This window comes from Heteronotia binoei, chromosome 15, assembly GCF_032191835.1.
Source record: "Heteronotia binoei isolate CCM8104 ecotype False Entrance Well chromosome 15, APGP_CSIRO_Hbin_v1, whole genome shotgun sequence".
In the NCBI taxonomy this organism is placed as follows: Eukaryota; Metazoa; Chordata; class Lepidosauria; order Squamata; family Gekkonidae; genus Heteronotia; species Heteronotia binoei.
In genome coordinates this window covers 6,065,006-6,080,948 of record NC_083237.1, presented here as the reverse complement: position 1 = coordinate 6,080,948, position 15,943 = coordinate 6,065,006, and the positions used below count along the sequence as shown (strand labels likewise).

Below are 15,943 nucleotides of genomic sequence, written 5' to 3'. Positions count from 1 at the left end.
TTTAAAATAAGAATATAATTTTTGGTTTTTTTAAATAGTCAAGGGTACCTTTAATATTTGTTTCTTTTAAGTAAATAACCCTGGCGGGGGTCAAGTAACGGGGGGAGGAGTGGGGGGAAAGTAACATATGGGGTAGAAGAATTTTTCTTTTTTTAAGTCTTTATAAGATGTAGATATAAGATGTAGATGTAGATATAGTTTTGCTACTAATAAAAACTGTTTATTATCAAGAAGGCTGAGTCAACCTCAAGCCGGCTACCTAAAAACCCAGCTTCCACCGGGGATCAAACTCAAGTCATGAGCAGAGCTTAGGACTCTGGTCGTGAGCAGAGTTTAGGAGCTTTAACACTGCGCCTTGGGGCCCGCAGAAGACACATGACTAAATTGAGCCTGAGATGCTGTGCAGAGGATTCTGGGAAAACTCCACCCCACCCCGTCCTTCAAGCCCTGAACTGTCTCCCTTGCTCTGGGGAATCCCCCCAACTGTGCAGAGGCCGCTCCAGAGTTCTGAAACAAGAACCCGGCTACAGCGGGGGTAGGCAGGGGTGTTTTACCGATGGCTCCGATGGCGCTAATCACCAGCTCCTTGGTGCGGGGACTGCCGGGGCAATTCAAGGTGGACAGCATCTGCTCCATCAGGGTCGGCAGGTAGGGTGAGATCTTGTCTTCTGCGGGGAGAACAGAAGGATCGGGGCCTGAGGAAAGGATTGGGAAAGGAAGGATCGGGGCCCAGTTGACCCCACGGGACTCTTCCAACTCTATGATTCTATGAAAGTGGGCGGGGGTGGGGGAGACACAAAGAGGTGTAATCTCATAAGAACATAAGAGAAGCCATGTTGGATCAGGCCAGTGGCCCATCCAGTCCAACACTCTATGTCACATAAGAACATAAGAGAAGCCCTGTTGGATCAGGCCAGTGGCCCAACCAGTCCAACACTCTGTGTCACATAAGAACATAAGAGAAGCCATGTTGGATCAGGCCAGTGGCCCATCCAGTCGAACACTTTGTGTCACATAAGAACATAAGAGAAGCCATGTTGGATCAGGCCAATGGCCCATCCAGTCCAGCACTCTGTGTCACACAGTGGCCAAAAAAAACAGGTGCCATCAGGAGGTCCATCAGTGGGGCCAGGACACTAGAAGTCCTCACACTGTCCCCACCCCCAGCACCAAGAATACAGAGCATCACTTGCCCCAGACAAAGAGTTCCATTAATACCCTGTGGCTAAAAGCCACTGATGGACCTCTGCTCTAGATGTTTATAAGAACATAAGGGAAGCCATGTTGGATCAGGACAATGGCCCATCCAGTCCAGCACTCTGTGTCACACAGTGGCCAAAAAAACCAGGTGCCATCAGGAGATCCATCAGTGGGGCCAGGACACTAGAAGCCTTCCCACTGCCTCCCCGCCAGCACCAAGAATACAGAGCATCACTTGCCCCAGACAGAGTTCTATCCAGGAGCGTAATTCTAGCAGGAGCTCCTTTGCATATTAGGCCACACACCCCTGATGTAGCCAATCCTCCAAGAGCTTACAAGGCTCTTTTTCTGTAAGTTCTTGGAGGACTGGCTACATCAGGGGTGTGGGGCCTAATACGTAAAGGAGCTCCTGTTAGAATTCCACCTCTGATTCCACCAATCCGCTGTGGGGATTCTGACTGAGGCTGTTCCCCCAAGGGATCTTGGGGGGGGGGGGAACTCCTGTGATTCACAAACACCACCCCTGAAAAAAACCGGATCGAGGAGTGACAGCAGGGGAGGGATCCACGTGTGTTAGGCACTCCCAAGAGAGACAGACAGAAGGCAAGGACGTGGGCTGGAGGGGGTCCAAGTGTCAAGGATCGGGGAGACTTGGGTTCAAATTCCACCACCGGGTAAGCCTCAGCGGGGTACGATGCCGTGGAGCTCACCCTTCAGAGCGACCGTTTTCTTGAGGGGAACAAATCTCTTTTATCTGGAGGTTAGCTGGGACTCCAAATCCCCAGCCCCACCAGGAGCAAAGTAGAGCTGGTTAATCTATGGGTTCTGAGGGAAGACACGGAAGGGCAGGGGGCGGCTGGATTGTCCGCAGGCCTCACCCAGGTTCTCCACAAAGTTCTCCAGGGCATAGTAGGCTTTGGCCAAGTGGCTGGTGTGAGCCAGCTCCACCCCGTCCAAGTAGCGCAAGAGCAGCGGCATGATGTCGTCAGAGTAGCGAGCGATGTCGGGCTGCGGAGGGGGAGGGGAGTGGGTGAGACACAATGGTACGGTTTTACCATACAGTTTCTGGCCATTCCTAGCGCTACCTTTTCGCACTTCCTGTATTGACTTTCTAGGGTTGCCAGTCCCCAGGTGGAGATACACAACAGGCATTTCAGCAGCCTCATCATTCTACATAACGCATGTGCATATTTATGCACATATATACAACAGCGTGCAAATAGTCCAAATCATAAATAAGTCCACTTTTTTTCCATGTATGAATTACATTTCATAATAATATTTTTCACAGAGTGGTTTTAATTTATTTGGTCACAATCCCAAGTTGGGGGCAGGGGATTCCCTAGTTTAGAGGCCCTCCTCCGGCTTCAGGGTCATCAGGAAGTGGAGGGGGGAGAGAAATGTCTGCTGGGCACTCCATGACTTCCTATGGAGACCGATTCCCATAGGATATAATGTTGAATTGAACTGTGTGTATCTGGGGCTCTGGGAGGCAGGGGGGCTGTTTTCTGAGGTAGAGGCACCAAACCTGCAGCACAGCATTCAGTGCCTCTCCTCTAAACACCCCCCAAGTTGCAAAAAGATTGGATTGGGGGTCCAATTCTATGATCCCCAAAAGCTTCATTCTTTCCTGTGGAGGGATGGCTTTTAAAAGGAGCACGGTCCCTTTAAATGTGATGGCCAGAACTTTCTTTGGAGTCCAATCACGCTTGTCGCAACTTTCCTCCTGGCTCCACCCACAAAGTTCCCCGGCTCCACCTCCAAAGTCCCCAGATATGAATTGGACTCGGCAACCCCTAACTTTCTCGCTTCCTGTATTGACTTCAGATAAGTACGGGAGGTTGTAATCTTTGAAAAATTCTCTCCCACGGCCCTGTGCCCTCTTCTCACTATCCCGCCAGCAAACCTGCAAGGCTCCTTGTTTCAGCTGGGCACAAAACCAGACGTGTAACTGACCCACCGCGCCCCTTCGCCGTTCTCGGCACATTTCTTTCTCCCGACAGAAACCCTAAACCGTTCACCATTTTCTCAGCCCCTTCACCGTTTTCTCAGCACATTTCTTTCTTTCTCCGGACAGAAACCCTAAACCTGTCCAAGCTGCGACCCCCAGTAACAGAAGCTCTCACGATGCAATTTCCACCCTCCCCCCCCCCCGCACCGCTTGCTTACCTGCAGGTTCTCCGAAAACTGCCCCAGAGCGAAGAGGGCCACGTTGCGCACCACCTGGCTGTCGTCCGACAAGGCTCGGCACACCACTTGCAGCATGGGCTGGAGGTGCCTGGAAGGGGGCAGGAGGCACGGGGACAGACAGGGTTGAGGTCAGAGGACTTCAGCCAGAGGTCGGGGAACAAGCACAAAACGGAGAGACTCACGATACAGCACCAACGGGCTATGGCAGCAATGCCCGCTCCGAGTGTGGGGAGAAATTTGGGAGGGGCTGCCTGGACCTAGCCCCGGCACGGTTTATGATCCCGTGAAGCTGCCTGAAGCGGAGCACAACTGGGGAGACCCAGGTTCAAATTCCACCCTTTTTTGCTTTGCACCGGTCGCTTGGATGGGCAGACGGTCTTTGGCTAAGAAAGATCCAGGTGGGCAGCTGTGTTGGTCTGAAGCAGCAAAAGAAAGTTTGAGTCCAAGTTTAAGACCGACGAAGTTTTATTCTGGGCAGAAGCTTTTGTGTGCAGGCACACTTCCCCAAATCACACTTTATTGGTCTTTAAGGTGTCGCTGGACTTAAGGCTTTGTTCTTTTGGCTGAGAAAGATCTTGTCCGGCTCCAGGTTCAGAAAGCTCTGGGAGTCAGTGCAGTGCACCAGACTAGGAATTGAGAGACCTGGGTTCAAATCCCTGCTCAGTTCTCAGGTTTCCTGGGTGACCACTGGCCGGCTATTTTCTCTCAGCCTGACCCAGGAGTGGCCAAACTTGCTTAACGTATGAGCTGCAGAGAATAAAAATCAGGTGCTTGACAGCCACAAGACATGGACATCAGGTGTTTGAGGGTAGGAGGGAGGGCAAGCAGGCAGGAAGGAGAATAAATTGGATTTATATCCCACCCTCCACTCCAAATCTCAGAGTGGCTCACAATCTCCTTTCTCTTCCCTCACCCCCCCACGACAGACAGCCTGTGAGGTGGGTGGGCTGGAGAGGGCTCTCACAGCAGCTGCCCTTTCAAGTCTCAGAGCGGCCTACAATCGCCTTTCCCTTCCTCCCCCACAACAGACACCCTGTGAGGTGGGTGGGGCTGAGAGGGCTCTCACAGCAGCTGCCCTTTCAAGGACAACCTCTGCCACAGCTATGGCTGACCCAAGGTCATGCTAGCAGGTGCAAGTGGAGGATTGGGGAATCAAACCCGGTTCTCCCAGATAAGAGAGCTATGGCTGATCCAAGGCCATTCCAGCGGGTGCAAGTGGAGGAGTGGGGAATCAAACCTTGTTCTCCCAGATAAGAGTCCACACACTTCACAACTACACCAAACTGGCTCTCAGAGACTCTCAGAGTCTCAGAGCGGCTTACAATCTCCTTTATCTTCCTCCCCCACAACCGACACCCTGTGAGGTGGGTGGGGCTGGAGAGGGCTCTCACAGCAGCTGCCCTTTCAAGGACAACCTCTGCCACAGCTATGGCTGACCCAAGGTCATGCTAGCAGGTGCAAGTGGAGGAGTGGGGAATCAAACCCGGTTCTCCCAGATAAGAGAGCTCTGGCTGACCCAAGGTCATTCCAGCAGGTGCAAGTGGAGGAGCAGGGAATCAAACCTGGTTCTCCCAGATAAGAGAGCTATGGCTGATCCAAGGCCATTCCAGCGGGTGCAAGTGGAGGAGTGGGGAATCAAACCTTGTTCTCCCAGATAAGAGTCCACACACTTCACAACGACACCAAACTGGCTCTCAGAGACTCTCAGAGTGGCTTACAATCTCCTTTATCTTCCTCCCCCACAACAGACACCCTGTGAGGTGGGTGGGGCTGAGAGGGCTCTCACAGCAGCTGCCCTTTCAAGGGCAACTCTGACAAGAGCTACGGCTGACCCAAGGCCATTCCAGCAGGAGCAAGTGGAGGAGTGGGGATTCAAACCCGGTTCTCCCAGGTAAGAGTCCGCACACTTAACCACTACACCAAACTGGCCCTCAAGGAAGGAAGGAAGGAAAATAGATGGGGAGGGGAGAAGTGGAAAGAAAACAACTTTAACTTTAAATGCATTCTCCAAGCTTCCAGTTGGCTTGACTTGGAGAGCTGATTTAAAGAGAGAAATGCCTACTCCAAGCCAGCCAACAGGGTGTTTGGGGCTTTAAGAGCCACACAACATGTGTGAAAGAGCCACATGTGGCTCCCGAGCCACAGTTTGGCCACCCCTGGCTTAACCTAACTCAGAGGGGTGTTGCTGGGACAACGTGCAGGAGGTGCCACCCTGAACCGCTTGCAGGAAGGACCCGACAAAAGAGTGGGTGTGTCAAATAGCGCAGGTTGTCGGAAGAACGCAGCAGCCCCGACTCCCGGATGTAGGGTTCTGCCCCCTTTACGGGTCGTGAAGCCCTGTAACTAAATAAGCCGCTCCCCACCCCCACGCTGGGCAGAGGACGAGGCAGGGATCCCCAGTGTGGGTTCAGCCCCAGCGCTCAGCAACTCCGGGGGTGGATCGCCCCCCCCCCCCCTCGCCGACGGGAACGTACTTCTTCCGGATGTGATCCCCGCAGCCTTCCGCCAGCACCGCCAAGCACATCAGGCCCGCCTTGCGATGGTAGGGGTTGGAGCTCTGGAGAGCTGGCTCCATCAGAGGTGTCTGGGGAGGAAGAACAGCGGTGGGCCTGAATCCAGCTCCCTTTCAAGCCCCCCCCCCAATACTTGTCAGAAGCCATGTCTTCTCCCAGAATTATTCTTTTGCTTTAGATTAGCGTTAGGCAGGGCTTCTTTTGTAGCAGGATTAGGCATATTAGGCCACACCCTCCTGATGTAGCCAATCCCCCAGGAGCTTATAGTAGGCCCTGTCCTAAGAGCCCTGTAAGCTCTTGGAGGATTGGCTACATCAGGGGGTGTGGCCTACTAGGTAAAGGAGTTCCCCCTGATGTAGCCAATCCTCCCAAGAGCTTACAGCAGGCCCTGTCAGAAGATCCCTGTAAGCTCTTGGAGGATTGTCTACATAAGAGGGGTGTGGCCTAACACGCAAATGCAGGGCTTCTTTTGTAGCAGGAACTCCTTTGCATATTAGGCCACGCCCCCTGATGTAGCCAATTCTCCTGGTGCTTACAGTAGGCCCTGTACTAAGAGCCCCGTAAGCTCTTGGAGGATTGGCTACATCAGGGGGGCGTGGCGTAATACACAAATGCAGGGCTTCTTTTGTAGCAGGAACGCCTTTGCTTATTAGGCCACACCCCCTTGATGTAGTTAATCCTCCTGGAGCTTACAGTAGGCCCTGTACTCAGAGCCCTGTAGGCTCTTGGAGGATTGGCTACATCAGGGGGTGTGGCCTAATAGGTAAAGGAGTTCCCCCTGATGTAGCCAATCCTCCCAAGAGCTTACAGCAGGCCCTGTCAGAAGATCCCTGTAAGCTCTTGGAGGATTGGCTACATCAGGGGAGGGCGTGGCCTAATACGCAAATGCAGGGCTTCTTTTGTAGCAGGAACTCCTTTGCATATTAGGCCACACACCCCTGATGTAGCCAATCCTCCAAGAGCTTGCAGGGCTCTTCTTACAGGGCCTGCTGTAAGCTCCAGGAAGATTGGCTACATCAGGAGGGCATGGCGTAATATGCAAAGGAGGAGTTCCTGCTACAGAAAAAGCACTGGTATTAGGTTGTCCCTACTTTGCTATGTTACATGCTTTGTCCTTGGAGGCTTGGGCGACAACATGAAAGCATTCTTGCAATTGCCGCCGGGGGGTGGGGTACTGGTCCTGGGAATGCCATCTCTACTCCCCCCCCCCAGCCACCGCCACCACCACGTGCAGCAGGGAAGAAAGGAGAGCTACAGCCTTTGAGATGACACTGTGATGTGTCTGCTTTGCCTACATTAGAAAGTCACTGCTTTTTGCTCCTTTGTGTTAAGAAGGGTCAGGAGGGGGAGATCGGCAACGTTCCCTTTCAGCTGCAGAGTCTTGCCAGCAAAAATTCTACTGGCATGAAAGCCGTGAGCTTTCGACAAAAAAAGCCCAGCAGGAACTCATTTGCTTATTAGGCCACACCTCTTGACACCACCAGTCATTTTGCGTAGGGCTTCTCTTGCCGAAAAAGTCCAGCGAGAACTCCTTTGCATATTAGGCCACACCCCCTGATGTCAAGCCAGCCAAAATTGCATTCCTGGGCTTTCCTGCTAAAAAAAAAAGCCCTGGGGCACCGCATGAATTAGGGGACTCTAAGGTCATCCTTCCTGAGCTAGGACCAAAAATGTGTGAGCTTTGGTCACCGCACCTCAAAAAGGATATGATAGCATTGGAAAAAGTGCAGAAAAGGGCAACTAGAATGATTAAAGGGTTGGAACACTTTCCCTATGAAGAAAGGATAAAACGCTTGGGGCTCTTTAACTTGGAGAAACGTCGACTTTTCTCCAAGTTGGGGTGACATGATAGAGGTTTACAAGATTACGCATGGGATGGAGAAGGCAGAGAAAGAAGTCCTTTTCTCCCTTTCTCACAATACAAGAACTCGTGGGCATTCGATGAAATTGCTGAGCAGACAGGTTAAAACGGATAAAAGGAGGTACTTCTTCACCCAAAGGTGATTAAAATGTGGAATTCACTCCACAGGAGGTGGCGGCGGCTACAGGCATAGCCAGCTTCAAGAGGGGGTTAGATAAAAATATGGAGCAGAGGTCCATCAGTGGCTATTAGCCACAGTGTGTATATATATATATGTGTATATATATATATAAATTATTGGCCACTGTGTGATACAGAGTGTTGGACTGGATGGGCCATTGGCCTGATCCAACATGGCTTCTCTTATGTTCTTTTACTTGGAGGTTAAAAATCTGTGAGCTAGCTCATGCTAACCCAACTTAAGAGGGACACTGCAGACCGGGAACCCAGAAGTTATTTAGAACTGCACGTATTGATTAGTTTCATTCCTAGCAACGGTCTTAAAAGCGAGAACAAGTATTTGTGACGACACAACAGAGCTCCACCTCTATAGTGGAAGTCTATCTGATCCGTTACTCAGCAAACCTCACGGTACTCGCTGCACTCACCAGTGGGGGGAAGAGCTTCTCTGGTGGAAGGTGCAGAGCCAACATATCAACCACCTGCCGAGGAGAGAGAAAAAAACCATTTTTATTTATTTGATTTATTAATAGAGTTTTTACCTGGCCTTTCCTGCTCTCTGAAGGGCCCCCCAAAGCAGCTAGAGCTGATTTAAGCTTAGAAATTAAAACGACATCTTCAAAACTGTCAAAACCCACCAACAAGCACATCCTGAAAACCATTTAAAACCAGAGCTTAGAATAGATATGGAAGAAAAAAATGGTTGAAACACTGGGGAGGAAGGAGAGATCATCGAGGGAAACACCCGTGGGCAGAAGATGGCAACAGGAGGGGACAAGCAAGTCTCCCTGAGGAGAGTTGCAGAGTTTTGGGGCCCTGACTGAGAAGGCCCCATCCCAAGCTGCCGCTTGCCTCGTCTCAGAAGGTGGGGGTCACCTACAGGGGAGCCTCTGAAGAGGCCAGTAATGGCTAAGGAAGTCTAGGACCAGACTCAGCGACTGGGGAAAAACACAGGAGAGTGGCTGGGACTGAAGACGAGACAAGGGCATGCTAGGATACAAGAAACCGGGGCTCTCTTTTGTAGCGGGAACTCCTTTGCATATTAGGCCACACACCCTTTCAAGCATGCATATTTCTGAGTGACATTATGGTCCCCCAGACAAAGAGCAGGATACCAAGCTCTCCTGCTCCCCCCCCCTTCTTTTAGAACCTAAGGGCAATAATAAATCCATCTGGCCCAAGGATGTTTAGGTTAGCCTTGCTGGTAACAGTACGATGTGCCTCTCCCCCAGATTCACACAGACAGGTCTTATCTACTCGCAGAGAAAGTGTGAGAAAGGGAGATGTTTTTTATTAACCTACATTCCTTAGTGATAAAAGAGATACTTTGTAGTAACCTTTGAACCCGTGACTCATATTGCATCTGTATGTTATCCTTTGAAGCTATCCTATAAAGTAACTATGTAAGTCTGTAGACATCATTACTTCCAAGGATTCTGTCCTTGGTAAAGCTATGGAGTTCCTACAATAAAGCAACTTTTGATTCAATAACAAAAGACTGTGATTATTGGGAAATATCGATGCTTGACAACCCCGATCAGTGTTCCCTCTAAGCTGAGTTAGTGTGAGCTAGCTCACAGATTTTTAGCCTCCAGCTCACATTTTTGTCTTAGCTCAAGAAGACTGACCACAGAGCACAACAATTTATGCAGCAGCACCCAACTTTAAGGCCAGTAGCTCACAGCTTTAATGCCAGTACCTCACCAAGTAGAATTTTTGCTCACAAGACTCTGCAGCTTAGAGAGAACATTGCCCCTGATGCAGCCAATCCTCCAAGAGCTTACAGTCAGTTTGGTGTAGTAGTTAAGTGTGCAGACTCTTATCTGGGAGAACCGAGTTTGATTCCCCACTCCTCCACTTGCAGCTGCTGGAATGGCCTTGGGTCAGCCAGAGCTCTCGCAGGAGTTGTCCTTGAAAGGGCAGCTTCTGGGAGAGCCCCACCCACCTCACAGGGTGTCTGTTGTTGCGGGGGGAGGGGAGGTAAAAGGAGACTGTGACCATTCTGAGATTCAGAGTATAGGGCGGAGATATAAATCCAATATCATCATCATCTTCTTAGTGCAGGGCCTACTGAAAGCTCCAAGAGGATTGGCTACATCATGGGGTTTGGCCTAATATGCAAAGAAGACGACACTGGATTTATATCTTGTCCTATACTCTGATTCTCAGAGTGGCTTACAATCTCCTTGACCTCCCCCCCGCCCCCCCAACAGATACCCTGTGAGGTAGGTGGGGTTGAGAGAGTTCTTAATGTCAAGCCCTGATTATTTTCAATAATGGAAGTCCTTTGTTTTGTTTCATATAGACTGCTTTATTTAAAAACTCCAAGGTGCCCAAGGAACATGGTCATTGGAAAGAATGAGATACCAGTGGTTACAAGATGCTATATAGGGTATCATAAACCGTCACAAAAAAAGTTCTCTATTCAAATCCAAGGTTCAAAGGCTACAGCGGTAAAATTATACTACAAAAGCATTCCATCACCAACCCGAGAACTGATAAGGGCCTGTGAATGCAGGGGAGTTTGTGCTTTATACACAGCAAGCCAGTTCCTGTTACATAAACATCCTTGGCCAGATGGCAGAGTGTACGTGGAGAGGGGGCTGTAAATAATGGAGGGATGGTAAGCTCAGTGGTAGAGCATCTGCCTGGTAAGCAGAAGGTCCCAGGTTCAATCCCCGGCATCTCCAACAAAAAAGAGTCCAGGCAAGAAGGTGTGAAAAACCTCAGCTTGACCCTGGAGAGCCGCTGCCAGTCTGAGTAGACAATACTGACTTTGATGGACCCAAGGTCTGATTCAGCATAAGGCAGTTTCATACGTCCATAAAACCAGAGCTTATGTTTGTTCAGCCATCTTATATGGAAATAGCCGGGCTTGACACTTACGGCAGCTGCCCTTTCAAGGACAACTCCCACGAGAACTATAGCTGACCCAAGGCCATTCCAGCAGTTGCAAATGGAGGAGGGGGGATTCAAACCCGGTTCTCCCAGATAAGAGTCCACGCACTTAACCACTACACCGAACTGGCTTTCAATAAAGAAGATATTGGATTTATATCCTGCTCTTACTCTGAATCTCAGAGTGGCTCACAATCTCCTTTATCTTCCTCCCCCACAGCAGACACTCTGTGAGGTGGGTGGGGCTGAGAGAGCTCTGACAGCAGCTGCCCTTTCAAAGACAACTCCTACGAGAGCTATGACTGACCCAAGGCCATTCCAGCAGCTGCAAGTGGAGGAGTGGGGAATCAAACCCGGTTCTCCCAGATAAGAGTCCACACACTTAACCACTCAGCGAGAGCTATAGCTGACCCAAGGCCATTCCGGCAGCTTAAAGTGGAGGAGTGGGGAATCAAACCCAGTTCTCCCAGATAAGAGTCCGCACGCTTCACCACTACGCCAAACTAGCGTTTGGTTCCTGCTACAAAAAAGAGCCCTGCAAGAAACTGCAAGGGAGCTCAGGGGATGCCGGGACTGAAGGAAGAAGCGAAGGCAGAGCGAGGAGCAAGAGAAAGATGGAAACACTGGAGCCAGAGAGCACCCAGGAGGGCCCCGCTGGGGGCTGAACAAGCTGGGGGGGAGGGGGGGTGACTCCCCACAATCCCCCCCCCCCCGCCAAGTACCTGGGCGGCAAAGTGCTTGGGCGACTGAACTTCGACCCCATCCTCCATGTCCTCCTCCGTCTGCTCGTCCTCAGCGTCCATCTGGCCTGGGGGCGGCTCCTCACTCATGATGGAGAAGACGGCGGTCAGGATGGTGGACAGCAGCTTCTGCTTCAGGATGGGCTGGAGGGGGGGGGAGACAGGTGCTCTGAGGGGGGCGGCCGGTGAAAAGAGCCGGGCGGCCGGAAGCCCAGGAAGGCCCTCCCCCCCTTACCTTGCTCTTGACTTTGATGAGGCAGGTGAGGCAGGACAACGCCTTGACCCTCACGCTGTCACCCAAGGCCGGGTCGGAGGCCACCTGAGGAAAAGAGGAAGAGATTCGATTGGTTGCCCTTCCCTTCACTCAAGAGCCTGAGAGAGGCTTACAGCCTCCTTTCCCTTCCCTCTCCCCACACCCAGCTAACCCCGTGAGGGAGGTGGGGCTGAGGGAGCTCTGACTGGAAACTGCTGTGAAGAAAGGTTAAAATTCTCGGGGCTCTTTAGCTTGGAGAAACGTTGACTGTGGGGTGACATGAGAGAGGTTTACAAGAATATGCATGGGATAGAGAAGGTAGAGAATGAAGTACATTTCTTCCTTTCTCACAATAAACTCTTTGTCTGGGGCAGTGATGCTCTGTATTCTTGGTGCTTGCTGGGGGGCACAGCAGAAGGGCTTTTAGCACCACTGGTGGACCTCCTGAGGGCACCTGGGTTTTTTGGCCACTGTGTGACACAGAGTATTGGACTGGATGGGCCATTGACCAGATCCAACATGGCTCCTCTTATGTTCTTCTGTCTGGGGCAAGTGATGCTCTGTATTCTTCATGCTTGGGGCGGGGGGGCAACAGTGGGAGGGCTTGTAGTGTCCTGGCCCCACTGATGGCACCTGGGTTTTTTGGCCACTGTGTGACACAGAATGTTGGACTGGATGGGCCATTGGCCTGATCCAACATGGCTTCTCATGTTCTTATGTGACACAGAGTGTTGGACTGGATGGGCCACTGGCCTGATCCAATATGGCTTCTCTTATGTGACACAGAGTGTTGGACTGGATGGGCCGTTGGCCTGATCCAACGTGGCTTCTCTTATGTGACACAGAGTGTTGGACTGGATGGGCCTTTGGCCTGATACAATGTGGATTCTCTTATGTGACACAGAGTGTTGGACTGGATGGGCCACTGGCCTGATCCAACGTGGCTTCTCTTATGTGACACAAGAGTGTTGGACTGGATGGGCCACTGGCCTGATCCAACATGGCTTCTCTTATGTTCTTATGTGACACAGAGTGTTGGACTGGATGGGCCATTGGCCTGATCCAACGTGGCTTCTCTTATGTGACACAGAGTGTTGGACTGGATGGGCCACTGGCCTGATCCAACATGGCTTCTCTTATGTTCTTATGTGACACAGAGTGTTGGACTGGATGGGCCATTGGCCTGATCCAACATGGCTTCTCTTATGTTCTTATGTGACACAGAGTGTTGGACTGGATGGGCCACTGGCCTGATCCAACATGGCTTCTCTTATGTGACACAGAGTGTTGGACTGGATGGGCCACTGGCCTGATCCAACATGGCTTCTCTTATGTTCTTATGTGACACATAGTGTTTTACTGGATGGGCCACTGGCCTGATCCAACATGGCTTCTCTTATGTGACACAGAGTGTTGGACTGGATGGGCCACTGGCCTGATCCAACATGGCTTCTCTTATGTGACACAGAGTGTTGGACTGGATGGGCCACTGGCCTGATCCAACGTGGCTTCTCTTATGTGACACAGAGTGTTGGACTGGATGGGCCACTGGCCTGATCCAACATGGCTTCTCTTATGTGACACAGAGTGTTGGACTGGATGGGCCACTGGCCTGATCCAACATGGCTTCTCTTATGTTCTTATGTGACACAGAGTGTTGGACTGGATGGGCCACTGGCCTGATCCAGGATGGCTTCTCTTATGTTCTTATGTGACACAGAGTGTTGGACTGGATGGGCCATTGGCCTGATCCAACATGGCTTCTCTTACTTTCCTATGTTCTTTACTGCAAAAAGGGGCTCAGGGCAGATAACATTCCAGGACTGAAATGTGTGGGGAAGTTCCCACGTTCTCAAACCAAGTCATCACTTGCCATCCTTTCTTCTTACAAGATGGTCGCCTGGTAAGAAAAAGACCGTCGCCGGGGAAAAGAAAGCGAAGGGCGGAGCCGCACGGGGTCGCCGGCACTCACCTCCAGGAGGAAGCGAACGACTTCGGGGAAATGCTGCATGAGAATGGAGACCTCCGTCTCCATGAGCTCGTCAAAGACTTCCATTGCTTCGATGGCGCGGTCCTGAGTGGGAAAGAGGAAGACAGATAAGAGATCGCAGCCCCGCACCACGGCTCAGCGGAAGAGCCTCTGCGTGGCGTGCGGAAGGTCCCAGTTCCGACCCTTGGCCTCTCTAGCTGAAGGCTCCCGTTGCAGGCGATGTGAAAGGCTTTTCTCTGCCTGAGACCCTGGAGAGAGAGCTGCTGCCAGCCCCAGTAGACAACTCTGACTCAGATGGACTGAGGGTCCGTTTCGAGGTAAGGCAACTCTTCATGTGTTCCTCGATGGATGTTGCGCTAAGGCCAACCTAATGCAGAACGGCATGGTCTAGCCCAGGGTATCTACTGGATAATCAGAGTTGGAAGGGACCTCCAGGGTCATCTAGTGCAACCCCCTGCACAATGCAGGAAACTCAAAAATACCTCCCCCTAAATTCACAGGATGTTGGAGAGCCAGTTTGGTGTAGTGGTTAAGTGTGCGGACTCTTATCTGGGAGAACCGGGTTTGATTCCTCACTCCTCCACTTGCACCTGCTGCAATGGCCTTGGGTCAGCCAGAGCTCTGGCAGAGGTTGTCCTTGAAAGGGCAGCTGCTGTGAGAGCCCTCTCCAGCCCCACCCACCTCACAGGGTGTCTGTTGTGGGGGAGGAAGGGAAAGGAAATTGTGAGCCGCTCTGAGACTCTTCGGAGTGGAGGGCGGGATATAAATCCAATATCTTCATCTACCTCACAGGGTGCCTGTTGTGGGGGGAGGAAGGGAAAGGAAATTGTGAGCCGCTCTTAAGACTCTTCGGAGTGGAGGGTGGGATATAAATCCAATATCTTCATCTACCTCACAGGGTGTCTGTTGTGGGGGGAAGGGAAAGGAGATTGTGAGCCGCTCTTAGACTCTTCGGAGTGGAGGGTGGGATATAAATCCAATATCATCATCATCTTCTTCAGATGGCCATCTAGCCTCTGTTTAAAAACCTCCAAGGAAGGAGAGCCCACCACTTCCCGAGGAAGCCTGTTCCACTGAGGAACCACTCAAACGGTCAGGAGGTTTTTCCTAATGTTGAGCCAGAAACCCTTCTGATTTAATTTCAGCCCATTGGTTCTGGTTCTACCTTCTGGGGCCACAGAAAACAATTCCATACCATCCTCTAGATGATAGCCCTTCAAATACTTGAAGATGGTGATCCTATCACCTCTCAGCCGCCTCCTCTCCAGGCTAAACATCCCCAGCTCCTATGCGGATGCCTTTAAAGGTTTGCTGGGAGCAGCTGAAAGGAAGGAGGGAGGGGTGGGAACCAGCTACCACCAGTTCAATGTGCATGTAATTATCCCAGGCGGTGTTGCCTAATATGCTACTGAGTGTGTGACCCAATTTGCTAATATCAGGAGATGTAGTCTAATATGCCTGGACCTAGGCATTTGTCTAGGGCGGCAGGCCAAGGTGTGTGTGTGTTTGCGTGCTAAACTGGGCTCTCCCCACGTGTCTTCAAATAGGAAAACAATCATCTGCATTAATTTTGCTGGCCTGAATCGTTCTTCCTCAGCGGAGCACTGTTTTTGAAACTGATGGTTTTGTGTGGCCCGCGAAGGATGTTATAAATATCCAAGCGGCCCTTGGCAGGAAAAAAGGTTCCCCACCCCTGCGCTGAGCCAGCAAGGCCCACAATGACTTGACCCGCACGAGCCCCCACCTCATCAACGCGGATCAGTTCTCGGATGGCCGCCATCGCTTTGGGCACCAACGAAGACATCAGGTCCTGGGGTCGCGAAGAGAAGGAGCCGAAGCCGGAGGTCCCCGGGGAGGAGGAGGGAACGGAAAAGAAAACGGTCAGCGACATTTTGAATACGGAGACACGACTGAGAAAGGGCAAATAAACCCGAGGCCTGAGAACCAGAAGAAAAAGGGGGAAAGAACAGCTGAGCTGATGGCTCCAGATATTAGAGGCCTGCAGCATTTGCCTTCCAAAGAATATTCTGGAGAAGCGGCTTGCCAGAGATGTTCCCTCAAAGTTGTGGGGTCTTGTGAGCAAAAATTCTGCTTTGTGAGCGACTGGCAGTAAAGTGG

At 51.4% G+C, this 15,943-nt stretch overlaps 1 protein-coding gene across 1 annotated transcript in view; it reads right to left on the bottom strand.

Annotated features, from left to right (window-relative positions):
- Positions 1–15,943, bottom strand: part of IPO4 (importin 4) — a 60,642-nt gene that overhangs the window by 29,448 nt on the left and 15,251 nt on the right. The window contains exons 7-15 of the mRNA XM_060255407.1: positions 15,570–15,635; positions 13,808–13,909; positions 11,818–11,901; positions 11,565–11,726; positions 8,373–8,426; positions 5,865–5,974; positions 3,370–3,478; positions 2,079–2,208; positions 555–668 (exon numbers count right to left, since the gene is read on the bottom strand). Coding sequence (XP_060111390.1) covers positions 555–668; positions 2,079–2,208; positions 3,370–3,478; positions 5,865–5,974; positions 8,373–8,426; positions 11,565–11,726; positions 11,818–11,901; positions 13,808–13,909; positions 15,570–15,635 — 931 coding nt within the window. The remainder of the gene's footprint in view (positions 1–554; positions 669–2,078; positions 2,209–3,369; positions 3,479–5,864; positions 5,975–8,372; positions 8,427–11,564; positions 11,727–11,817; positions 11,902–13,807; positions 13,910–15,569; positions 15,636–15,943) is intronic.